This window comes from Podarcis gaigeae, assembly GCF_964106915.1.
Source record: "Podarcis gaigeae genome assembly, chromosome: 6".
In the NCBI taxonomy this organism is placed as follows: Eukaryota; Metazoa; Chordata; class Lepidosauria; order Squamata; family Lacertidae; genus Podarcis; species Podarcis gaigeae.
This window is the reverse complement of record NC_139682.1, coordinates 75075667-75097301: the sequence shown is the minus strand read 5'-3', so window position 1 is coordinate 75097301 and position 21635 is coordinate 75075667. Positions and strand designations below refer to the sequence as shown.

General features: G+C 44.8%; 1 protein-coding gene across 1 annotated transcript in view; it reads left to right on the top strand.

The window, feature by feature from the left end:
- Positions 1 to 21635, top strand: part of LOC310846654 (uncharacterized protein) — a 70922-nt gene that overhangs the window by 16972 nt on the left and 32315 nt on the right. The window contains exon 4 of the mRNA XM_083743626.1: positions 17783 to 17959. Within this exon, the coding sequence (XP_083599752.1) occupies positions 17783 to 17959 (177 nt within the window). The remainder of the gene's footprint in view (positions 1 to 17782; positions 17960 to 21635) is intronic.

Sequence of the window (21635 nt, the reverse complement as noted above, 5' to 3'; positions counted from 1 at the left end):
GAATCTTCTTTCTTGTAGTTTGGATCCATTGCTCCGTGTCCGCTTCTTTGGAGCAGCAGAAAACAACCTTTCTCCCTCCTCTATGTGACATCCTTTTATATATTTGAACATGGCTATCATATCACCCCTTAACCTCCTCTTCTCCAGGCTAAACATGCCCAGCTCCCTTAGCCGTTCCTCATAAGGCATCGTTTCCAGGCCTTTGACCATTTTGGTTGCCCTCCTCTGGACACGTTCCAGTTTGAACTGTGGTGCCCAGAACTGGACACAGTACTCCAGGTGAGGTCTGACCAGAGCAGAATACAGTGGCACTATTACTTCCCTTGATCTAGATGCAATACTCCTATTGATGCAGCCCAGAATTGCATTGGCTTTTTTAGCTGCTGCGTCACACTGTTGGCTCATGTCAAGTTTGTGGTCAACCAAGACTCCTAGATCCTTTTCACATGTACTGCTCTCAAGCCAGGTGTCCCCCATCTTGTATTTGTGCCTCTCATTTTTTTTGCCCAAGTGCAATACTTTACATTTCTCCCTATTAAAATTCATCTTGTTTGTTTTGGCCCAGTTCTCTAACCTGTCAAGGTCGTTGGCTCATGCCAAATTTGTGGTCAACCAAGACTCCTAGTCTTGGGACGCAGGTGGCGCTGTGGGTTAAAGCCTCAGCGCCTAGGACTTGCCGATCGAAAGGTCGGCGGTTCGAATCCCTGCGGCGGGGTGCGCTCCCGCTGCTCGGTCCCAGCGCTTGCCAACCTAGCAGTTCGAAAGCACCTCCGGGTGCAAGTAGATAAATAGGGACCGCTTACCAGCGGGAAGGTAAACGGCGTTTCCGTGTGCGGCTCTGGCTTGCCAGAGCAGCGATGTCACGCTGGCCACGTGACCCGGAAGTGTCTCCGGACAGCGCTGGCCCCTGGCCTCTTAAGTGAGATGGGCGCACAACCCCAGAGTCTGTCAAGACTGGCCCGTACGGGCAGGGGTACCTTTACCTTTACCTTTAAGACTCCTAGATCCTTTTCACATGTACTGCTCTCAAGCCAGGTGTCACCCATCTTGTATTTGTGCCTCTCATTTTTTTTGCCCAAGTGCAATACTTTATATTTCTCCCTGTTAAAATTCATCTTGTTTGTTTTGGCCCAGTTCTCTAATCTGTCAAGGTCATTTTGAAGTGTGATCCTGTCCTCTGGGGTGTTAGCCACCCCTCCCAGTTTGGTGTCATCTGCAAATTTGATCAGGATGCCCTTGAGTCCATCATCCAAGTCATTGATAAAGATGTTGAAGAAGACCGGGCCCAAGACAGAACCCTGTGGCACCCCACTAGTCACTCTTCTCCAGGATGAAGAGGAACCATTGATGAGCACCCTTTGGGTTCGGTCAGTCAGCCAGTTACAAATCCACTGAGTGGTAGCATAGTCAAGACCACATTTTACCAGCTTCTTTACAAGAATATCATGGGGCACCTTGTCAAATGCCTTGCTGAAATCAAGGTAGGCTACATCCACTGCGTTCCCTTCATCTACCAGGCTTGTAATTCTGTCAAAAAACGAGATCAGGTTAGTCTGACATGACTTATTTTTCAGAAATCCATGCTAACTATTGGTGATCACAGCATTCCTTTCTAGGTGCTCACAGACTGTTTGCTTAATGATCTGCTCCAGAATCTTCCCTGGTATTGATGTCAGACTGACTGGGCGGTAATTATTTGGGTCCTCTCTTTCCCCCTTTTTGAAAATAGGGACAACATTTGCCCTCCTCCAGTCTGCCAGGACTTCGCCTGTTCTCCAGGAATTCTCAAAGATGACTGCCAGTGGTTCTGAGATCACATCTGCCAGTTCTTTTAATACTCTTGGATGCAGTTCATCTGGCCCTGGAGACCTGAATACATCTAAACTAGCCAAGTATTCTTGTACTATCTCCTTAGTTATTCTGGGCTGTGTTTCCTCTGCTGAATCATTTGCTCCAAATTCTTCAGGTCGGGCATTGTTTTCTTTATCGGAGAAGACTGAGGCAAAGAAGGCATTGAGGAATTCAGCCCTTTCTGTGTCCCCTGTTTGCATTTCACCATCTTCTCCTCTGAGTGACCCCACTGTTTCTTTGTTCTTCCTTTTGCTACGAACATATCCATAAAAGCCTTTTTTGTTGCTTTTAACCTCTCTAGCAAGCCTGAGTTCATTCTGTGCTTTAGCTTTTCTGACTTTGTGTCTACATGTGCTGGCTATTTGTTTGAATTCCTCTTTGGTGGTTTCCCCCCTTTTCCATTTTTTGTCCACATCCTTTTTTAATCTTAACTCAATTAAAAGTTCTTTAGATAGCCACCCTGACTTCTTTAGGCACCTTCCATGTTTCCGTCTCATTGGTATTGCCTGAAGTTGTGCTTTTACTATCTCCCTCTTAACAAACTCCCAGCCATCATGAACTCCCTTTCCTTTTAGTATTACTGCCCATGGGATCTCACCCAGCACTTCCCTAAGTTTTATGAAGTCAGCTTTCTTAAAGTCAAGAAATTGGGTCCTAGTATGCTTGGCTCCGGGGACGCAGGTGGCGCTGTGGGTTAAAGCCTCAGCGCCTAGGACTTGCTGATCGAAAGGTCGGTGGTTCGAATCCCTGCGGCGGGGTGCGCTCCCGCTGCTCGGTCCCAGCGCCTGCCAACCTAGCAGTTCGAAAGCACCTCCGGGTGCAAGTAGATAAATAGGGACCGCTTACCAGCGGGAAGGTAAACGGCGTTTCCGTGTGCGGCTCTGGCTTGCCAGAGCAGCGATGTCACGCTGGCCACGTGACCCGGAAGTGTCTCCGGACAGCGCTGGCCCCTGGCCTCTTGAGTGAGATGGGCGCACAACCCCAGAGTCTGTCAAGACTGGCCCGTACGGGCAGGGGTACCTTTACCTTTACCTTTATGCTTGGCTCCTCCTTTCCGCTGTATAGTAAACTTCAGAAGAGCATGATTACTCGCGCCTAATGATCCTTCCACTTCTACCCCACTAACCAGGTTATCAACATTGGTTAGGACCAGATCTAAAATGGCTGTTCCTCTTGTTGCTTCTCCCACTTTCTGGACAATGAAGTTGTCTGCAAGGCCAGTGAGGAATCTGTTTGACCTTATGCTCTTGGCTGAGTTTGACATCCAACAAATATCCGGGTAATTGAAGTCCCCCATTACTACTATCTCCCTTCCTTTTGCATGCTTGGCCATCTGTTCCAGGAAGGCATCATCTATGTCCTCCGTTTGGCTTGGGGATCTATAGTAAACTCCCACAATGAGGTCACTGTTATTCTTCTCTCCCTTAATTTTGACCCAAATGCTCTCACTTTGGCTTTGAGGTTCTAAATCTTGGATCTCTTCACAGGTATACACATCCCTGACATATAACGCCACTCCTCCTCCTTTCTTGTCTAGTCTGTTTCTCTGAAATAGATTGTTTCCCTCCATTATTACATTCCAATCGTGGGACTTATCCCACCAGGTTTCAGTGATGCCTATTATGTCATATTTAGTTTGCTGTACCAAGAGCTCAAGCTCATCTTGTTTATTTCCCATGCTTTGCGCATTAGTGTACAGACATTGAAGTCCATTAATCATTCCCCCGTGTCTCTTATTTAAGGATTTCCCCCCCCCCACTAGGTCTGCGTGCTGTTTGCTCCATTTGGTCTATGACATTTGGATGATCATCTTCATCAATTGATAGACTCTTACCTTCAGGAGCACTGTCTCCCTCACCCACATTAGTCAGTTTAAAGCCCTCCTGATGAGGTTTCTGAGATTTTTGGCAAAAACATTCCTCCCAACCGTTGTGAGGTGCAGTCCATCGGTTGCCAGAAGTTCATCTTCAAGAAACTGCAGTCTGTGATCTAAGAATCCAAACCGTTCCTGTTTACACCATTTGCAAAGCCAGCTGTTCACTTCCACTATTTTTCCCTCTCTCCCTGGGCCACGTCGTTCAACTGGGAGGACAGATGAGATGACAATTTGTGCATTTAATTGCTTCAATTTCCTGCCCAGACCCTCGTAGTCTCTTTTGATCTTCTGGAGGCTATTGCTTGCAGTGTCATTGGTTCCCACATGAACCAAGAGGAAGGGGTATTTGTCAGTGGGTTTTATGATTCCTTGCAGTCGTTCAGTTACATCTTGGATTTTAGCCCCGGGGAGACAGCACACTTCCCGAGACATCTTGTCAGGCCCACAGATCACTGCTTCTGTTCCCCTCAGTAGAGAATCCCCTATCACCACTACACACCTCCTCTTAGGTTTGGTCGGGGTTCTTCCGTGAGCTGTCCGTTCCAAGGTTGCCTGCACATTCCCTGAGGACTGACTTTGCTGCTCGTCTTCATATACCTGATCGACTATAATGAGGGAGAGATCCTCAAATGGAGTCTGCTCTTCGTCTTCCATGCTAGGGGAGAGGACTTCAAAGCAATTGTGTAATTCTAAACAATCAGAGCGAACCCTGGGCCTCCTACTTCTTTGAGTCACGTTTCTCCATATATCTGGCTCCTGTGTTGGTGAACTAGCCTCCTTCTCGGGGAAGTCTCCTGTCTCCTCCTTGGTGGAGACGGTGTGCTTCCAAGAAGAGCTCCACAGCTAATCACCTGCCTCAACAGAAACCTGCCCCCTCTGACCTTTGCACAGGGAGAGCAGCTAATCAGCCACAAAGAAACACACACACAAGAAAACCCTTTTTGCTCCTTCTTCAGCTGCTGCCCTGCAAGCTCTGTGCATTATGTGCCTTCCGTGTGTGTGCCTGCCCTGTGGATGACCTGGTTCGTTGGCAGCTCCTTGACAATGAGGCAGTTGCAGTATCAGTGAGTCCCTGCCTCCAACTTCATCTTATGTATCTCTTCCACGTGAGCTGTGTGGAAGCAGGTGAAGACTACATGTAGCCTGTTTCTGCTCCTCTCTCTTCAATCCTCTCCTGGACCTGGGAGACAATGGAGCAGGAGAGATGGGGACAGGTGGTGGTGGTGGTGTGGAAGCCGTTGACTCTACACTAGCCTGACCTACCTCTTCCTTCTCCTGCACCTGTTCTTCACTCTCCAATCTTGCAGCTTCTCCTGCTTGTGACTCTCATCTCCTGGCTGTTGCAGGCTCCCCCAGATCACCGATCCTTTCTTCCAAGACCCCCCTTTTCATCTCCCCCCTCCCATGTTCTGTGCTGTCCCTGAACCTGCTCTGGAGGGTCAGGGGAATCCCAGAACAGATTTAGGGGCCTCATAGAAGAGGGGGGAGAAGGGGAGAGCATTCCATTGTGCACAGAGAGATCCTTGAGTCCAAAGAATGGTCTCATCAGTGCTAGGTGGAATTCAACCCTTAGTAAATTTTAGAAAGGCTTCGCGGTTAATGTAATTTCATAACCTTTGAGGAATGCTGGTTTAGAGTGTGCTCTTTCTTTTTAATGTTAGTATCGCTAAGCCAAGCTATAGCACAGTAAAGGAAGCCTGCCCTCTTTCTGGCAGCCTCTGGCCATTGAAAGCACAACTTTAATGAAGCTCAGATAGTTTGATACAAGGGATCCAATTTTATTGCCCTCTCGCTCAAGAACTCTCACCGAACTCAGCCTCTTTCAAACAATAACACATTACAGCACATTATAGGCTGCACAATGCATTACATAAATACAAACAAAATTGCAACTCACGCCATAAAACTGTCACCGAGGCCCCCCTTTTTCCTTCTTCCTCCTCACCCCCCCCATTTTTGGCTAACTAACAGGTATTCATTGGGTTGGGAAGATTTATAAAAACGGGTAATCACATTCAACAGAGAGGCAGCCTTGAAAGAAAAGTTAATCTTTGCAATACAGTGGTTAAAAAAGAAAGAAAGGAAAAAGTGACCAGACCTCGCAGATGCTTAGAAAGAAACCAATTAAAATTCTGCAGCGTCTCTGCTTTGTAATGGGGGTGGTGCAGGGATAGGGGGAAAAGAGTAACATCCTTGTGTGGTTTGGCTTGCCAATTCATTTGCTGAAACAATTATACAATGCAAATATTTATGAAGCACTGTATAGGTTGTAATCTTTATTTCAAAACAAACATTGCCTTTCACTGTAGCTCCTTAATGCTATATGAGGTTTTTTTTTGGGGGGGGGCGGGCGGGTCTGGTGTGTGTGTGTGTGTGTGTGTGTGTGTGTGTGTGATCTCATTTCAAACGATGAGCTTCCAGGGATGAATGCTGAGGCTCTGAAAATTACATCAGCTGCTAAATCTCTGGATGCATTCATGCAGGCTGGTGGCTCCCATCCAACAATGCACTGCATCATTGGACTTTGCTTTTAAATCAGCAACTATGGCTGCCTAGGGGGCAGACTTTGGCCTTTCAGATTTCAGTGGCACCCTGTGCGAGGCCACAATTTGGCACCTCCCGCCTTCCGTTCTGCTCAATTCGCTATGTCATAGTTGCACCCCCTGCTTTGGCTCAGCGCCCAGTGTGGACAGAAATGGTCACGCTGCCTTAGATCTACCTCTGTCTTCGATGACCACTGAAGTCCAATGACAAAACCCACTTTAATGGAGCTGGGTGGTCTCCTATATCTCATTTCCATTCTGCCTCTTTGTTGTAGCTCCAGTGCAACCTGCATTAGGCTTGTGATGGATTTCTCAGTGGTTTGTGTCTGAATGCTGAGATGTTACTTCTCAAGTCTTCTTGCTATCCCTAAACACAGTGCTGAAAGAGAGGCTGTTTTTATATGGTCAGGAGCATGTTTGTTTGTTAGTTTTCTGGAATGACCGCTCCCCGCTTAAAATGGGGGGCGCCCTTTGCGTGGACGTGTGCAGCCCCTATATCTGGAGCGGCTCCAACAGCATAGGCTTGGCTTTGCCTTCCCTCAGGTGGGATACCTGGAGGTCTCCGCCTACCTCAGTCAGTTGTCCAATCCCACCTGGGAGAAGCGTTGCCAAGGAGACCAGGCCAGGTAGGGGAGGGATTACCTGCCCACACAATAGAGGGAGGATCTTACCTGGGAATCCTCACTTCGGTCTCGGGTGGCGGTATCAGGCCTTGGGCGGAATCCTTTAGTCCATTTTCCTCTTTGTGGCGGCGATACCAGGGTTCCCCGTTAAAGGGGTTTTCTGAAGGGAGGCTTTGACCGTACGCCGGAAGGTCGTCATTGCTCTCCCCTGCAGCGGCGGCGTAACGGTGGCGGCTACCTCTGCTTGAACATATGTTCTCCGGAGCCGGTCCATCCCCCCCCCACTGGATAACCCTGATGCTCCCTAGGTCCCCGGCTGGGGACTGAGGAGGGAGAACGCCCAATGCCTGAGCCAAGGTCTACCCACATTTGAAATTTAATAAAGTTGTGGCCAATTTAATCCCATAGCACGTTGTCTTGAGTTGTTATTCCACATGACGGGGGGACCACGCGGGATCTGGGGACTCCGCCTGTCCACGCAATGAGTCCTGGCATCTGCAGCAATTCAAGACTGCTGTCTTGCTGAGGCTGCATTCTGACAATAAACATTTCAGACACTTGAAGATGGTGTGATAGAGTCATTATGATCTCCTTTAAAGCAAGCTTTGCAAGGGTTTGGCCTTTGTTTAGGAACCAGTTGGGTTTGCCTGCCAAGAGAGACCTTTACTGGAGAGGGAAAGATCCTGTGAGTTCCGGAGAGTTCCAGAACGCCATTCCAGAGAGTTCCAGCTGAAAGAAAGCCCACGGCAGATCTACTATGAAACTAATGAAGTTTAAGCTTGAGGGCCCCTAATCCCAGAGGGGCTCCAGAAGCAACTTTAGTCTAATTTTCTTAAAAACTTTGGGTCTAGTAGACCCAATTTGAGTCACACAGCTCAAATTGATTAATGTTGTTGTTGTAGTATGTATTTCAACAATCCCAAAGTTTGAGAGTCAGTAGCACAGATACTGCAAAGGTGGAGTGTCGCAGTAAGTTATCAGTTCAAAGAATATTTGCGCCTTAGGAAATCCAAAAACACAGAAGAAAACGCACCATCTAAAATTCAATGTGCAGAAGTTCTTCGGTTTATTGGTGAGCAACTTTAATTAGGTTACATTAGATAATATCAAATGAGAAGGTGAGCTGTTGTGAACAGCAGACTGAGGTGCTTTTGGGAGCCAAGGATCTCCTGAAGGGAAGAGTTTTGAGAGCCAAGGATAGCTGTTGAAAAGTGTTTCCAACAGACCTAGCTTTTCTTAAAGGCAGCATCTTGTTCACGTTAATCTGAATATATTTAATTTGCCTTCCCTTCTTTCCCCCAGGGTGCTATTGATAATATCTTAGTGTGCAAGGATCTCTTTTGTATGCCATCCCTTTGTGTTTGCAGAGAGCATTTCTTCCCCTCAGCTGTATTGTGGAATGGACAAAAACTATTATAGTGCTGACTGGTTCTTTCCCCCCTTTTACTTCATTTTCACTGAGTCAGGCAGTTTTCTTGGTTTCTTCTTTCCCTATTCATAGGATTGCTCCTGTGATACTTTTTTGTCTGTTGTGATATCTTGAAAAAGCCAATTTATGATGCAATGCTTAATATATACATTGATACGCTTAGAATATGGAAAAAACAACAACCCAACCTATCAGCAATATGCTGTAACTACTAATTAATAGGTTATCAGATAACATGTTAAGTTGCAAACGTGGCAAACGTGGCATTATCTCCATTATCCATAGAGATATTACACTTTAATGACCATAAATCTATTTGACTACCATGTGCATGTAACATACACGTTGTGTCCGAACCCTTGAAAACTTATTCAGACAGCATTACCTTACTTGTTGCATTATTGCCCTACCATCTTTTTAAAAATCCTCAGAAACAATGAAACAACAAATATGGCTTTGCTAAATCAAAGGCTCTTTCACAGTATTAGCTAAGTCCTGCTAACAGCAGACCCCCTTTGTTCCTGATGTAGATCTTCACCTATCCCTTCTTTCCTGTTGGGAGGGCATTTTGGGGTTTGCCTCAGGTGCCAAAATGTCTTGGGCAGGCCTTAAAGACCTACATTGGCTCCCAGTATGTTTCCGAGCACAATTCAAAGTGTTGGTGCTGACCTTTAAAGCCCCAAACCGCCTCAGCCCACTATACCTGAAGGAGCATCTCCACCCCCATCGTTCAGCCCAGACACTGAGGTTCAGCGCCAGGGGCCTTCTGGCAGTTCCCTCACTGTGAGAAGCAAAGTTGCAGGGAACCAGGCAGTGGCGCCCGCCCTGTGGAATGCCCTCCCATCAGATGTCAAGGAATTAAACAACTATTTGACTTTTAGAAGACATCTGAAGGCAGCCCTGTTTAGGGAAGTTTTTAATGGTTTATGTTTTATCATGTTTTTAAAATTCTGTTGGTAGCTGCCCAGATGGGCATGGGGTATAAATAATAAGAATAAGAATAAGAATAAGAATTCAATGAAATATGTTGCAACTGCCTACCCTTACCCCTGCATCGCATGGGGTCAGCTGTCCAAAGAGCAGATTAAAATAAAAAAATACAGGCTAGCACAAGGCTTTTATTTGGCCCAAGCAGGCCTTCAGATCCCAGCTTCTGTGGCAAACACAGTGCTTTAAGCCTTAAGGCTGCTTTGCCTTCTGTTAAGACCATACTCCAGTGGCACAATGGGTCAGTGCATGTAAGCTGTTAACCACAAGGTTGGTGGTTTGAGCCCAGCCAGAGATGAATGTGGGCAAGATTCCTGCATTGCAGGGGGTTGGGTTAAATGGATGATTCTCAAAGGTCCCTTCCAAGTCTACCATTCTATGATTCATTTATATTCAGGTATCTAATATACATGAGAATAACTGATACTACACTAACAGAGACTAGCATGCCCTATGTACACTGGAATCTGAAAGAAGCCAAAATAAGGTACCTCTCTTGTGCATTTTCATTACACTGCACTCGTATTGGGTGATTATCAGGCAGCATTTCCATCCCCGCTGCTAAATGCCTGCTTTTATCCAGCATATTTGTTCTGCACAAACTATATTACTTTAATCTTTTTCTTCTTTTAGTGAAGTAATCAAAGAGCACAGATGGAAAACAAAGTGGTGGTAATCGGCTATCACTTCCCGTAGGTACAGAACAAATAGGGTCAAGTAGGATGATTAATAGTTTCTGAAACATAACATTATTAACAGAGCTTGTAAAGATTCCACATGCAATGTTTTGTTTTTAAAATAAGCACCCTATTATACCACAGCACAAGTTCGTCACAGTATTCGGTGACGACAAGCTGGATAATGAGGGAAGCCAGGAACAAAGGTTGAAATTCAGAAGTCAAATGGATATTTTTGAATAGACTCTGGTGGGGATGAAGATTTCATTCATTTTTTTTGCAGGACTAAAAAGAAAACAAAAGACAAAGCTTTGCACTGAGGGAACACTGTGTGCTTGTGTATGGTGAAACTATATGCCCCTTTAAATGTCCCTCACTGGAAGTGCCATGAGATATTTGGTGTTGCTCCTTTGGGTTCCAAAATGGTCAGAGAGATTTAAGGGCAGTTCAACACACACACACACACACACACACACACACACACACGTAGTGCAGATATTAATATTGTGTAGCTTGAAGCAGCTGGATGCATAAAAACTGATTCCTTTTGGAATAAAGCATTGTCCAGACCTATTAGATATTATTCCAAACTTTACTTGCAGAACTTCCTTCAAAACACAACAAAAACATCAAAGATATATCCAAATGGTTGTACAATATCTTGTGTATGTCCAGCATAGGCTCAGCATCTTGTAAGAAATAAAATAACTTATAATCAGGAGCTGACAAATAATTATAATAGCTGTTCTCTGTTCTACCATGAGAAACATTTCCTTGGTTTTCAAAAGGCTTTCTAAAAGCACCTGAAGCTGAAAAAGTAACTGGAACAACATGCTAGCTAATAATAAACCCTTCTTTCATAACGTTAACATTTAAATAGATCAAAGCTTCTATGCCAATTAAATGAACAATTTGAAAGTGCACACTCTTTCATCCTCTCAACAGCATGATGAATAAGGAAGGCCATCAATTGTATTGCAATACATATATAGGATTCAGGCCTAAAACCTTTAAGGTTTCTCCATTGCTGCTGCTCAGTGAGAGCTTGATTTATTTTCACATCCTCCTGAATCTGCAGGTCTCTTATTATTAATTCTTCTGACTATTTTAGTGGCATGTGCATACCCTCCAACATTTATCGGATGAAAATAGGGATGTCCTAAGGAACAGCAGGACATTCTGGAATCAAATCAGAACCCGGGATGGCTTCTGTAAATCTGGGACTGTCCCTGGAAGGTTCCACTTGTGTACAAAGCCAGGCTTAAAAATTGCAAGTTATGTAATGTGGAAAATGGACCAGTCAAAAGCTCCTCCTCTTTGTTCCCCAGGTGGTGTGTTGTTGTTGTTGTTGTAGCCCTAACATCGTTTTCCATTGACTCATCAGTTTTTGTCATAATGGAAATAACATGGTGGAGAAGAATTTGCAAAGCCTTACTAATTAGGCCTACTTGTGATTTCATTTTTATTTTAAAGAAATTGCAGCCCCACTTTCCCTTTAAAACCAGCACAGTTCGCACAAGGGGAAATGACAAAAGTTTTATCATTTATTTAAATGAATTTCTAATTGTTTTTTTTTATAATAGTCTCTAACCTAGTCAAAGATACAATGTGATGAAAGGAAGGTGGCTTTGTGGGTAGAGAAATATTTGGGATTCTATAAGCTATTAGGATGTGTTCCTCTGACACATTGATGGTTGCATCCAGCAAAGTCATCCTATTAGTGCAAGTGCCTTCTCCTGCACAAGAGAACTTCTTCTCTCTTAGCTCTCTCTGTGCCCACTACACTTTCCCCAAATCCACTCTGAAGGATTGAGGAACCCCCAAAATTGTAGGGGGACCTGTGGAGAGGAGAACAAAAGGAAGTCCTTATGCTAATGGGACAACTTCATTGGATGTAACCTGTTGCTTCAAAACGGCATGCTTTTCTGCATATAGAAAACTTTCGCTTCTCAAATATAGATTCTTGATTGTATCCCAATTCAACCTCTGGATTAGCAAGCCTTGGTGTGGTTCAGAGCAGACATGGGGAATTTTCACTTTGTGGGTTGCCATTTCTGACCCACTCCCCGAGGCAAGAGCCTGGCTTTTTAAAAGCTAGGTTTTATTTAAAATCTAATTGCTGTATGACATTTTTTAAGGGGAGGGTCACAGCAAGGGAGAGAATGATTAACACTTCCCTCCCTGTGCACTGTGAGCTCCCTTAACCCCCCTCCTGCTACACAGCTTTCATTGATATATATTTGGAGGCACATTTGGGAGGGTTGCAGCTGGGGAGGGAATGGTTAACTTTGGAGCTTTCACATATTCTCTCCTTGCCAGGAAAAGGTTAAAAGCCGCCTTGCTTCTGCTTGGCAGCCTTCCTTCCTTTCATTACAAAAGCTGTCTAAGACACCTTCTGTTTCTAAGCCTGCTATTTTCCCCTGATCGCTTCAGGGAACTGGTTTTTACCATGATTTTATTTATTTGACTTATTTGATTTCTTCAATAGATGTTTAGACTGCTCTTTGGGCAAAACCCCCCCTCAGGTGATGTAGAATATAAACCCATAAAATCTAACAAGAATATCATTCAAAAAGAAGAAGAGTTCAGCTGGCTGAAAACCCCTCCTAATATTTATAGAGGTTAATTGGCCCCCAAGGGCTATGATGAAAACTAAGGTTTTAAGAGCTGTTTAAAATTAACAAGGGGTGGGGTGTGCCTGATCTTATTTGGAACTGAATGCCAATTGGGGAGGGGGCACCACAGAAAAGGCCCTGTGTATCTACCAATCTGTTTTTAAAGGTAGGTATCTCAATAGAGCCTCCAAAGTACAGTGGTAAATTGGGTTAAGTACTTAATTCATTCTGGAGGTCCGTACTTAACCTGAAACTGTTCTTAACCTGAAGCACAACTTTAGCTAATGGAGCCCCCTGCTGCTGCTGTTGCGGCACTGGAGCACGATTTCTGTTCTCATCCTGAAGCAAAGTTCTTAACCCGAGGTATTATTTCTGGGTTAGCGGAGTCTGTAACCTGAAGCGTATGTAACCTGAAGTACCACTGTAGATCTTAAGATATGGGGCAGATTGATATGGGTGAAGGCCATCCTTAAGATAACTCGCACCCAAATTATTTAGGGCTTTGAAGATCATCAAAAGCACTTTGATTTGAACCCTGTACTCCAGTTTAATTAATCTGGTATTGGTGTGACAGCTTCCCAGGAATTAAAGCTGATGTGGTGAACTTCAGCAACAAATATGTTTCTCCCCCAAACCAGACTTTTTGCAGTAAAGAAAGTGAGGGGAAAACAAAAAGTATGGGATAGCACCTGCTTGACACAACATTCCTGCAAAGTGTGGAATGCCATATGCTTGGCACAACATCACACAACCTCCTGGCAAACCATTCATAATGAACACTCAATAAATAGTTGACATGGTCTAACCTGCTTCGTGCAAACAAATCAGGTCAGTAAACAGGTAATCTGGAAGTCCTAGTGTCCTTCCACATGGTGACTAGAAAATAAGAAAATGTGGAGGTTTTCAAAGAAAAACTAACCGGAATAATGGTCATCAGTGGTGGGTGGGGTGTGTTGTGGAGAGGTTTACGAGCCACTAGTGTCGAGTATTCCTCTGCAATGGTTTTCAAGCTGTATTCTGGGGAGCAAAGAGGCTTATCAGGAGTTCCTTAATGAAAAGATCAATAATGGGAGAAAGCTTTCCTGAAAGACAGCTTGCCCATCAGTACCAATCATACCTTGTGTTTAGTGGCCCAGGAGAGTGTTGATTGCACACTCAGTTCATCAGGTATGTGACGATGCCTTTCCAATAGACTTGGCCAGAGCTGCAGACATGCAGAGGGATTCACTGTAGGCTAGTTTGATGTGGAATGGGTTCCTTGAAGGTGCAAAATCTGAAAAACGCTGGAGTACTTTGTGGAACAGAGGCCACAGGAGAAGCAATTTGTTCTCAGGATAAATGGCATATTTGAAATACGTAATGCAAGAGTGTGTACAGGAAATAAATAATCACCTACACTGTTGGTCTTGCAACTTTCTGAGAACGTATTGTGATACCTTAAATTACTGAAAATTGGCATGTTTTTAACAGACACTGGATAACGTGTGGCATGTGGATTTTGTAAAAATTGGCTAGATGTTTAAATATCCATGACAACGACTGTAACAAAGGTTTTACCCAATTAATCTGATTTTCCATAGCTGTATAGATATGTATAGAAATACATTGCAATGAATTAATGGTATTGTTAGTATGCAGATATCATTGTACTGGACTGGCATATAAGAATTTGAATTCATAACTTTTGTTGGCGATTCGATTGGTTTTTGAATGCACATTTCACCCTTATTGCCAAAGTCTGCTGCTATCACAACTCCACTGGAACCAGCACTGTTTGTACACTGGGAATATGGGATGTACATTGAGTTTTTGTTTATGAAAATTTACCCAAGTGGCATGGCATAGGCATTCCATATTATTTGAAAGTGTAGTTTTGGTGTTTAGCAGATTTTAGGTGCCAGTTATTGACAGTAATAATTCCCCCCCCCACCTTCAGCAAATGCTCAGAAGCTTAAAAATGACTCAACATGGGGGGGGATGGTGAAAGGAAATCTCAAGGGGGGCAACAGAAGTCAAAACCTGTCAGGGGGCTGGAAAAAAGTAATAACCAGAATCTCAGAGTGCTAGAGTAGTCCTGTGTTTAGTTTGAAAACCAGACAGATAAGCTGTTTGGAGACTGACCATCAAAGAGACTTAAGGGTAGACAGGAAATATCCCAAACCCATTTTGAGCAGTGACAGAAAAATGCCCTTCATTCATTTATCATCTTTAAAATGTCCAGCTACAAAACACAAACTAATTCCAAAGAGACAGCAAAAGAGATAGCTGCCATATCAGTGTTGAGTAACTGTAGCGTTTCACTGGTCTACAGATGGCATTTTGCAAGGTTATTTCAAAATGGTGCCCCTCCCCACTCCTATATAGTGCTTTTCAGAAGCTCCTGGGGAGGCGTGGAGAATCTCCTAAATAGCCCTCCTTAATGACATGTTTACCAGTGTATAACTAGAGCTGGGGCATGGGGCTCTACCGTGTCCTACACAGAAATATGGTCTAGAAAGTGTGCTTTGGCAAGAAGGAAGCTCTGACCTACATGAACCAGATGGGCGGGGTATAAAGAATAAATTATTATTATTATGTACGAGGGTCTGAAAACAGAGTTATTGTAGCCTGTACTGGAGCTGAAATTGTTCTTACATATGAAAATTACCAAGAGTGTGGAAGGAAAAAGAGCAGGAGAGTGAAACTGATGGTCAGAAACAGTGGCGTAGCGTGGGTTGTCAGCACCCGGGGCAAGGCAAGTAATTTGCGCACCCTAACCCGTGGATTTGCGCCCCCTAACCCGTGGATTTGCGCCCCCTAACCCTAACCCCCAGATGTTGCGCCCGGTGCGGCTGGCCCCCTGCACCCCCACGCTACGCCACTGGTCAGAAAGCCCAGAGGGTTGGTAGGAGGTTGCCTGCTGGGATGTGGTCTTGGGTCCAACAATGTTAGGTTGTTCCTGATTCTTCCTCCTTCCTCCTTTGTGCTTCAGAGCAGGGGTGGGGGAACCTGTGGCCCTCCAAACCTTGTTGGATGCCAAGTCCTATCAGTCCCATTCAGCATGGGCCTAGGTCAGAAATTGTCAAGCTTCAGGGAATCTGATCCCCTTCCCTCATGGCTGGCAGCCAGAAATGGGAAAACAAGAAGTTCTTACCATGTCATTTTATTCAATATTCACGGAGATAGGCGGATGATGCCACCTTTCAGATAATGGTGTTGCTCTGAGTAAAGTCCCACCCCCTCCGTCTCTCCTATCATACGTCATCCCTGCACTGGCTGAACTGTGCTGTGATGGCCTGGGATTCGGACTCGAATGCTGAACCTGAGGGATCCCAGCCTGCACAGGAGTCCCTGCCTCCAGAACCAGCTGAGCCAGGGCTGGGGCATGAGCCTGAAGGGTCCTCACCTGTGCTGGATCCTCAGGTGCAGGCATCAGCTGAGTCTGCTCTGGCTCCTGAGGTGATGGAGGACCCATTGCCTGCAGGTGCTCCACTCTCAGCCCTGTCAGAGGAAGCTGAGTTTGCCTCTGGGTCCGGTAACCCTCCAGCCTCTCCTGAGCTGCAGAGGCTCAGGGCAGAGAGGCGGAGGAAACTAAGTTCCCGCAGGAGGAGTGCTCGCCTCCAGGCCAGGAGAGGCGAGTCACCAGAGGATCGGGGCTGCCCTATGCCTCGGGGCAGATAAAAGCCGGTCAGCCCCAGTCCCAAGTTGCGGGAGCAACATTGTTGGATGCTAGTTCCTGAACCCTGTCCTGCTTACCTGCCTGAGCTCCTGATCTGCCCTGGCTCCCTGCTTGCATCCCTGTCCCTGACTTCACCCGACTCCCTGCCCTGCACCCAGCTTCAGCTGCTACGGACTGCTTTCACGTTGCACCTTTGACCACGGACCGGACTTGGACCTTGCCTCTTGAGTAACCCACGGGACCAGCTCATGTGCTTTCTGCCTCTGAGCTTTCTGTTCTACTACTCTCAATGCTTGCTGGGACCTGGGAGGGGTGTGGTCTGGCATGCTTTCCAAAGACACTGAGTCTGTCAGCTGTCCCTCCCCTGGTGCTTCTTCTCCCTGCTGTTCCTCTCCCAATATTCCCCAGCTTCTCCCCTCTGCAGCCTCCAAACTATGGCCTCTATACTGTCCTCCTGTTCTCGGGAGAATTCATGAGGTGGGGGGCAGTCCTCACCATTCCTCCTCAGTCCTGTCCCTGACATCAATGAAGAGATCTATAGTTTAGCACAGTCTGTCTAGAGGAACACTCGTTCGCCATCTCTGCTCAGAAGCATTCTCACAGAGCCCTTGAATTCCCCCAAACCTATTTACGGAGAGGACGGAATAATTAATATGAAGTCAGACAACACTGTCAATAGTGCTGACACTCTTCTCTGTGTTTGGTTTTGTTTGTAACTGTACATACAGCCCGCAAAATTTCCTCTTTCAGGTGTGTGACACACCCCTGTTGAAATGTGGGATTGAGTACATGCTCAGTAAGCCACATCTGAAGTTCTCCATGCAGTTTGATCCAATACAGTCTCACTCCTGTTCCAATCCGAATGAGTTCAATGGGACCTACTGCCATGAGTGAGCGCATACGATGGTAGCACTAGTCTAATTTTCTCTAGGTGGGGTTTGTTAAAGCAGCTTTAGTTTCTCACCCTGGAGCTTTAGGGCTTATTGAACTTTATCCAAGATCTTATTATTTGATAGAGTTGGGATCTCATATAGTGGGAAAATACACCCTAGATAATGAAAAAGATCATCCACATCCCCCCTCCCTCTCATACCCTAGCCCAACCAAGTAAATACATGAAAGAGAATCTCCATTACTAGTGAAAAATGGAAGCCCCCTTCCAAGTCTCTCTCAGAGCTCGCTATCACAGGAGTGAATTAAAATAACAACAGGTGCTATTCAGAAACTGTATTACCGCTAAAATGGGAAGAACTGGGGGCTTTGCCACATGGGAATCTGAATACAGATACATAAAGAACTAGAGTTCAGGAACAGACGTAATGAATAGATTTTCTAATCTGTATCAGAATGTCTCTGGATCATTAGTGTTAGCTTCATGTCTATCTATGCAGTGCCCAGAGCCCTTCACAAGTCCTTGGATACTTCATTCAATAGGTGGAATCTCTTCTACATCCTTACAATTCATTTTTGCAACAGCCTCTGCACTATTTTCTCTTCCATGTACCTTATTTTTTATTAATTAGACGACAGAAAGGAGCTGGTCAACCAGGGGAAGCTGGGGACACCCTCCAGGTGTTGTTTGGCTCCATCTCCCATCAGTCCCAGCCAGCATGGCCAACAGTCAGAGATGAGGGGACCTGTAATCTGCAGGGCCACAGCTTCCCCATCACTGCGGTCCACAATGGGACGAGAAAATAAAGGTATGCATGACCTATATTAATAATTACCTGGTTTTCATGACACAGTGTGGAAGTGTAGATTGGAACAGAAAACCAACGGTTGCACATGCCAACGCCCGAGCTAAAAAACAAACAACATGTGTTTGCTTCCTAATCCATTAGTAGTATGGCGCCACTAATACGTGCAACTCTACTTGCCAGGTGATGCGTCGACAGGAAATTAATAGACGCGAAGGCAGAAGCTGAAGCTCAGAAAGTTCATAAAATGTTGTCTCCTTCTGGAAGAGCGACAGACAAATGATTAATTTAGATAGAAAAGAGAAAACGGTTCTTGAAGATACAGTGATACCTTTAGAAGCCTGAAATTAAAAACAGGTTGGTGGTCTTCCCGTGCACCCCTGCTTTAAGCCATTCTAGTCATCATTCTCCTAACTCATATCAGGGATGAGTTGATTGTTTTGGGAGGAATGTCCTTTAAGGGGGGGGGGGAAAGCACAGTTACACCAATGGTGAAGATGGATTCAATTGAAATTAATTCTGTATGCTGGGAGGCATGGGAGGTAGCTCAGAAGGGGACAGAGATACATTTGCTGACTGCCAAAAAGAAAAAAGAGTTTGGGGGGATTTCAAGATACCTTTTGACATATGTCAGTCCTAGAAAAATGAGCCATCTAGGGGTGGAGTTAATCTGCAGTGGTGTATCAGAAAATGTCCTGTTATTACCAGCCCTGGTGAGGGGAGAATGCAACGAGAGAGAGAGAGAGAAAAAACTTTTTGAAAACTCATCAGAAAAGTACTGAGATGACAGCTACATTTTAATCAGCCTGTGTGACCTGGGCTGGCTTAAAGAAAAGTTAATTACACAACGAAAGGAGAATTCGAAGACTGGCTATATGACAGTAGCTAAATGAACATTCAGCGGCCAGGTCAGGATCAATAGTAACAAGCGAGTGGTTTATTTTCTTAATTTTGAACATTTTATTTCTGCTTCTTCCTTTGTGCGCAGGGTGGCTATCAACCATTGCGAATAAACAGGACCAGATAATTCCCTTCCATCTCACTTTGCAGTCTATTTTATAACTTCTCCTGTACTTTGTACTGTCTTTTCCCTGCTCTTTTTATTCAGCTCTCCACTCGCCCACGCTGCCCACAACACAAGAAGGAGCCAATGACTAGTGCCCAACCTTTGTCAACTACCTCGTCTCCTGCCTTGTCAAATAGATGCCAGACTGTCCTCCCTTTTGACATCCCACTCGCTTGCGATTACTTGCAATTAGGGTTTGACATGTGTTGCTTGATTTACAATCAAACCAGTATAACCAAACTTTAGGACTAGTTCTCACCAACAGAAGGTGAGGGGACAACCCTGTAACTCTTCAGACTCCCACATGACTGAATGGTCATATCATACACCCCCACCCTCTATGTACCACATCCCTGTACATAACATTGGAATGCCAGTATAGTAGACTTCCTCTAGCTGTGGGTCCAGGGGGTGGAGTATTTGCTTGAGTTTCCATGCCCACACAGCAGAAAGAGCTAGATTTAGAAATAGTTTCCTTGTCACTAGGAAGAACATAAATAAACCAAGAACTGATCTTCTAAGATTGTGTTTCTCAAACTTTCTTCCTCTGTGCCATACTTTCAGAATGAGAATTTGCACACACCAACAAAGGGGGTGTCTACGGCCCCCATGATATTCCCCAGATATACACTGAAGAGGCAGCTCAAATATAGCCAGCTGCTGGCGAGTTTATGAAACCATCAATGTTTTCTTTAAAACGCTCAGGTATTGATTCTCTTGAGTAAAGATGGTAAATATTCACCGTTCCTATTGCATAATGAATTTAACTTGATATTACTTCTCGCTTCCAAAATGGCTTTGGCCGCAACCCAGCACACTGTTAAACGGATTACATCCCAAAGTCAGCTGGATTTAAGTTGCCTTATGCATAAGTTCAGAGCTCTTTGCTGAAATGTTTCTTATTCTCTTCTCTAGTCCATCAGTAGGAAAGAACTTTAAGCATATCTGCTGTTGACTGAGCAACACAACAAATTTTTAAAATTAGTTCCCCCCCCTTGCCCTTTGGCATTGCAGGCTCCATTTGAATGCTTGATTGGATACTCAGGTAGTGGTGATGAAAAAGAGGGCCTTTCACCACCTTGGGCTGGTTCCAACTTTTTCTGAAGACTTGAAAGGCTGCCTATCCATTATATACCCAATAGGCCACTGTGGTCTGTGGGAGAATTTAACCTTAGACGTTCCAGAAATATCAGAAGCTCACTCCACAGTCACTCAGAGCAGGTCTTTTAGTGTGGCTGTCCTGTTGAGTTATGACAGGTGCTCTCTATTTGCACTTTCCAGAAACAATTGAAGACATTTTTTGTTCTCACAAGATTTCTCAGACAGGTGAATAGGTCTCTGCCATGGATAACTCCTTTTATGGTTTTTCAGTTAATTTGCTGTGCCATTTTTAATTATGCTATGCACTATTGCGTTTTTATACTGTAAACCATCTTGTGATTCTCGGATGAAGGGTGGTATATAATTTTAATAAACAAAAAATAATTGTTTTTAGCTGTTTTTATTACGTTGTGTCCATCACCTTGAGACACATATAAAGATGATGAAGATGATCATCACGATACAAACCTGCCCCCAGTTATCCCTTAATTATTTTCAGGTGAGATTATTCCTATATGAGGCTGGTTTTAAAGACAGGTGAAGTTCCTGGACTAGACCAAATGAGATTTGTCTGGATCCATGGAGGTGAAGGTTAATTCTATGTCCAGGGCGGCTGTCTACCAGCTCTTCTGGTATGCCGGCTGAAATCCTACCTGCCTGGGCACTGTCTCGCCAGAGTGGTGCATGCTCTGGTTATCTCCCACTTGGACTACTGCAATGCACTGTATGCCACCTTTGAAGGTGACCTGGAAACTACAGCTAATCCAGAATGCGGTTGCCAGACTGCAGACCGGGAGTAGCCACCAGGAACCATATAACACCAGTCTTAAAAGATCTACATTGTCTCCCAGTATGTTTCTGAGCCCAATTCAAAGTGTTGGTGTTGACCTTTAAAGCCCTAAACGGCTGAGACCCTGTATACCTGAAGGAGCAGCTCTACCTCCATTGCCCGAACATTGAGGTGTCCAGCTTTGAGGGCCTTCTGGCGGTTCCCTCACCGCAAGATGTGAAGCTACAGGGAACCAGGTAGAGGGCCTTCTTGGTAGTGTCACCTGTCCAGTGGAATGCCCTCCCATCAAAAGTTAAGGAGACAAACAACTATTTGAGTTTTAGAAGACATCTGAAGGCAGCCCTGTTCAGGGAAGTTTTTAATGGTTGATGTTCTTTTACTGAGCTTTTAATATTTTGTAGGGAGAGTGGCATATAAATATAAATATTAATTAATATCTATCTATCATCTATCATATTTGCAGTTAATATGATCATTTATGATGCTAACTCTGAACATGACTTTGCAAAACTATCACAGCACTCTAAGTTGCGAAGCACATGTTTGAGGCTTCAAGTTTTATCATGGGACTGGGCTGCCTATCTTTGAGCCATGCTCCAACAAATGCTCAGCTGAAGGAAAAAATATATACGGGTGATTGAATCTAAGCTATCAGAGTATAGGACGAAAGTATTGTAAAGGTTGGATAGTGAGTCAAGCTCTTCCCCAGGAGAACCAGTAGC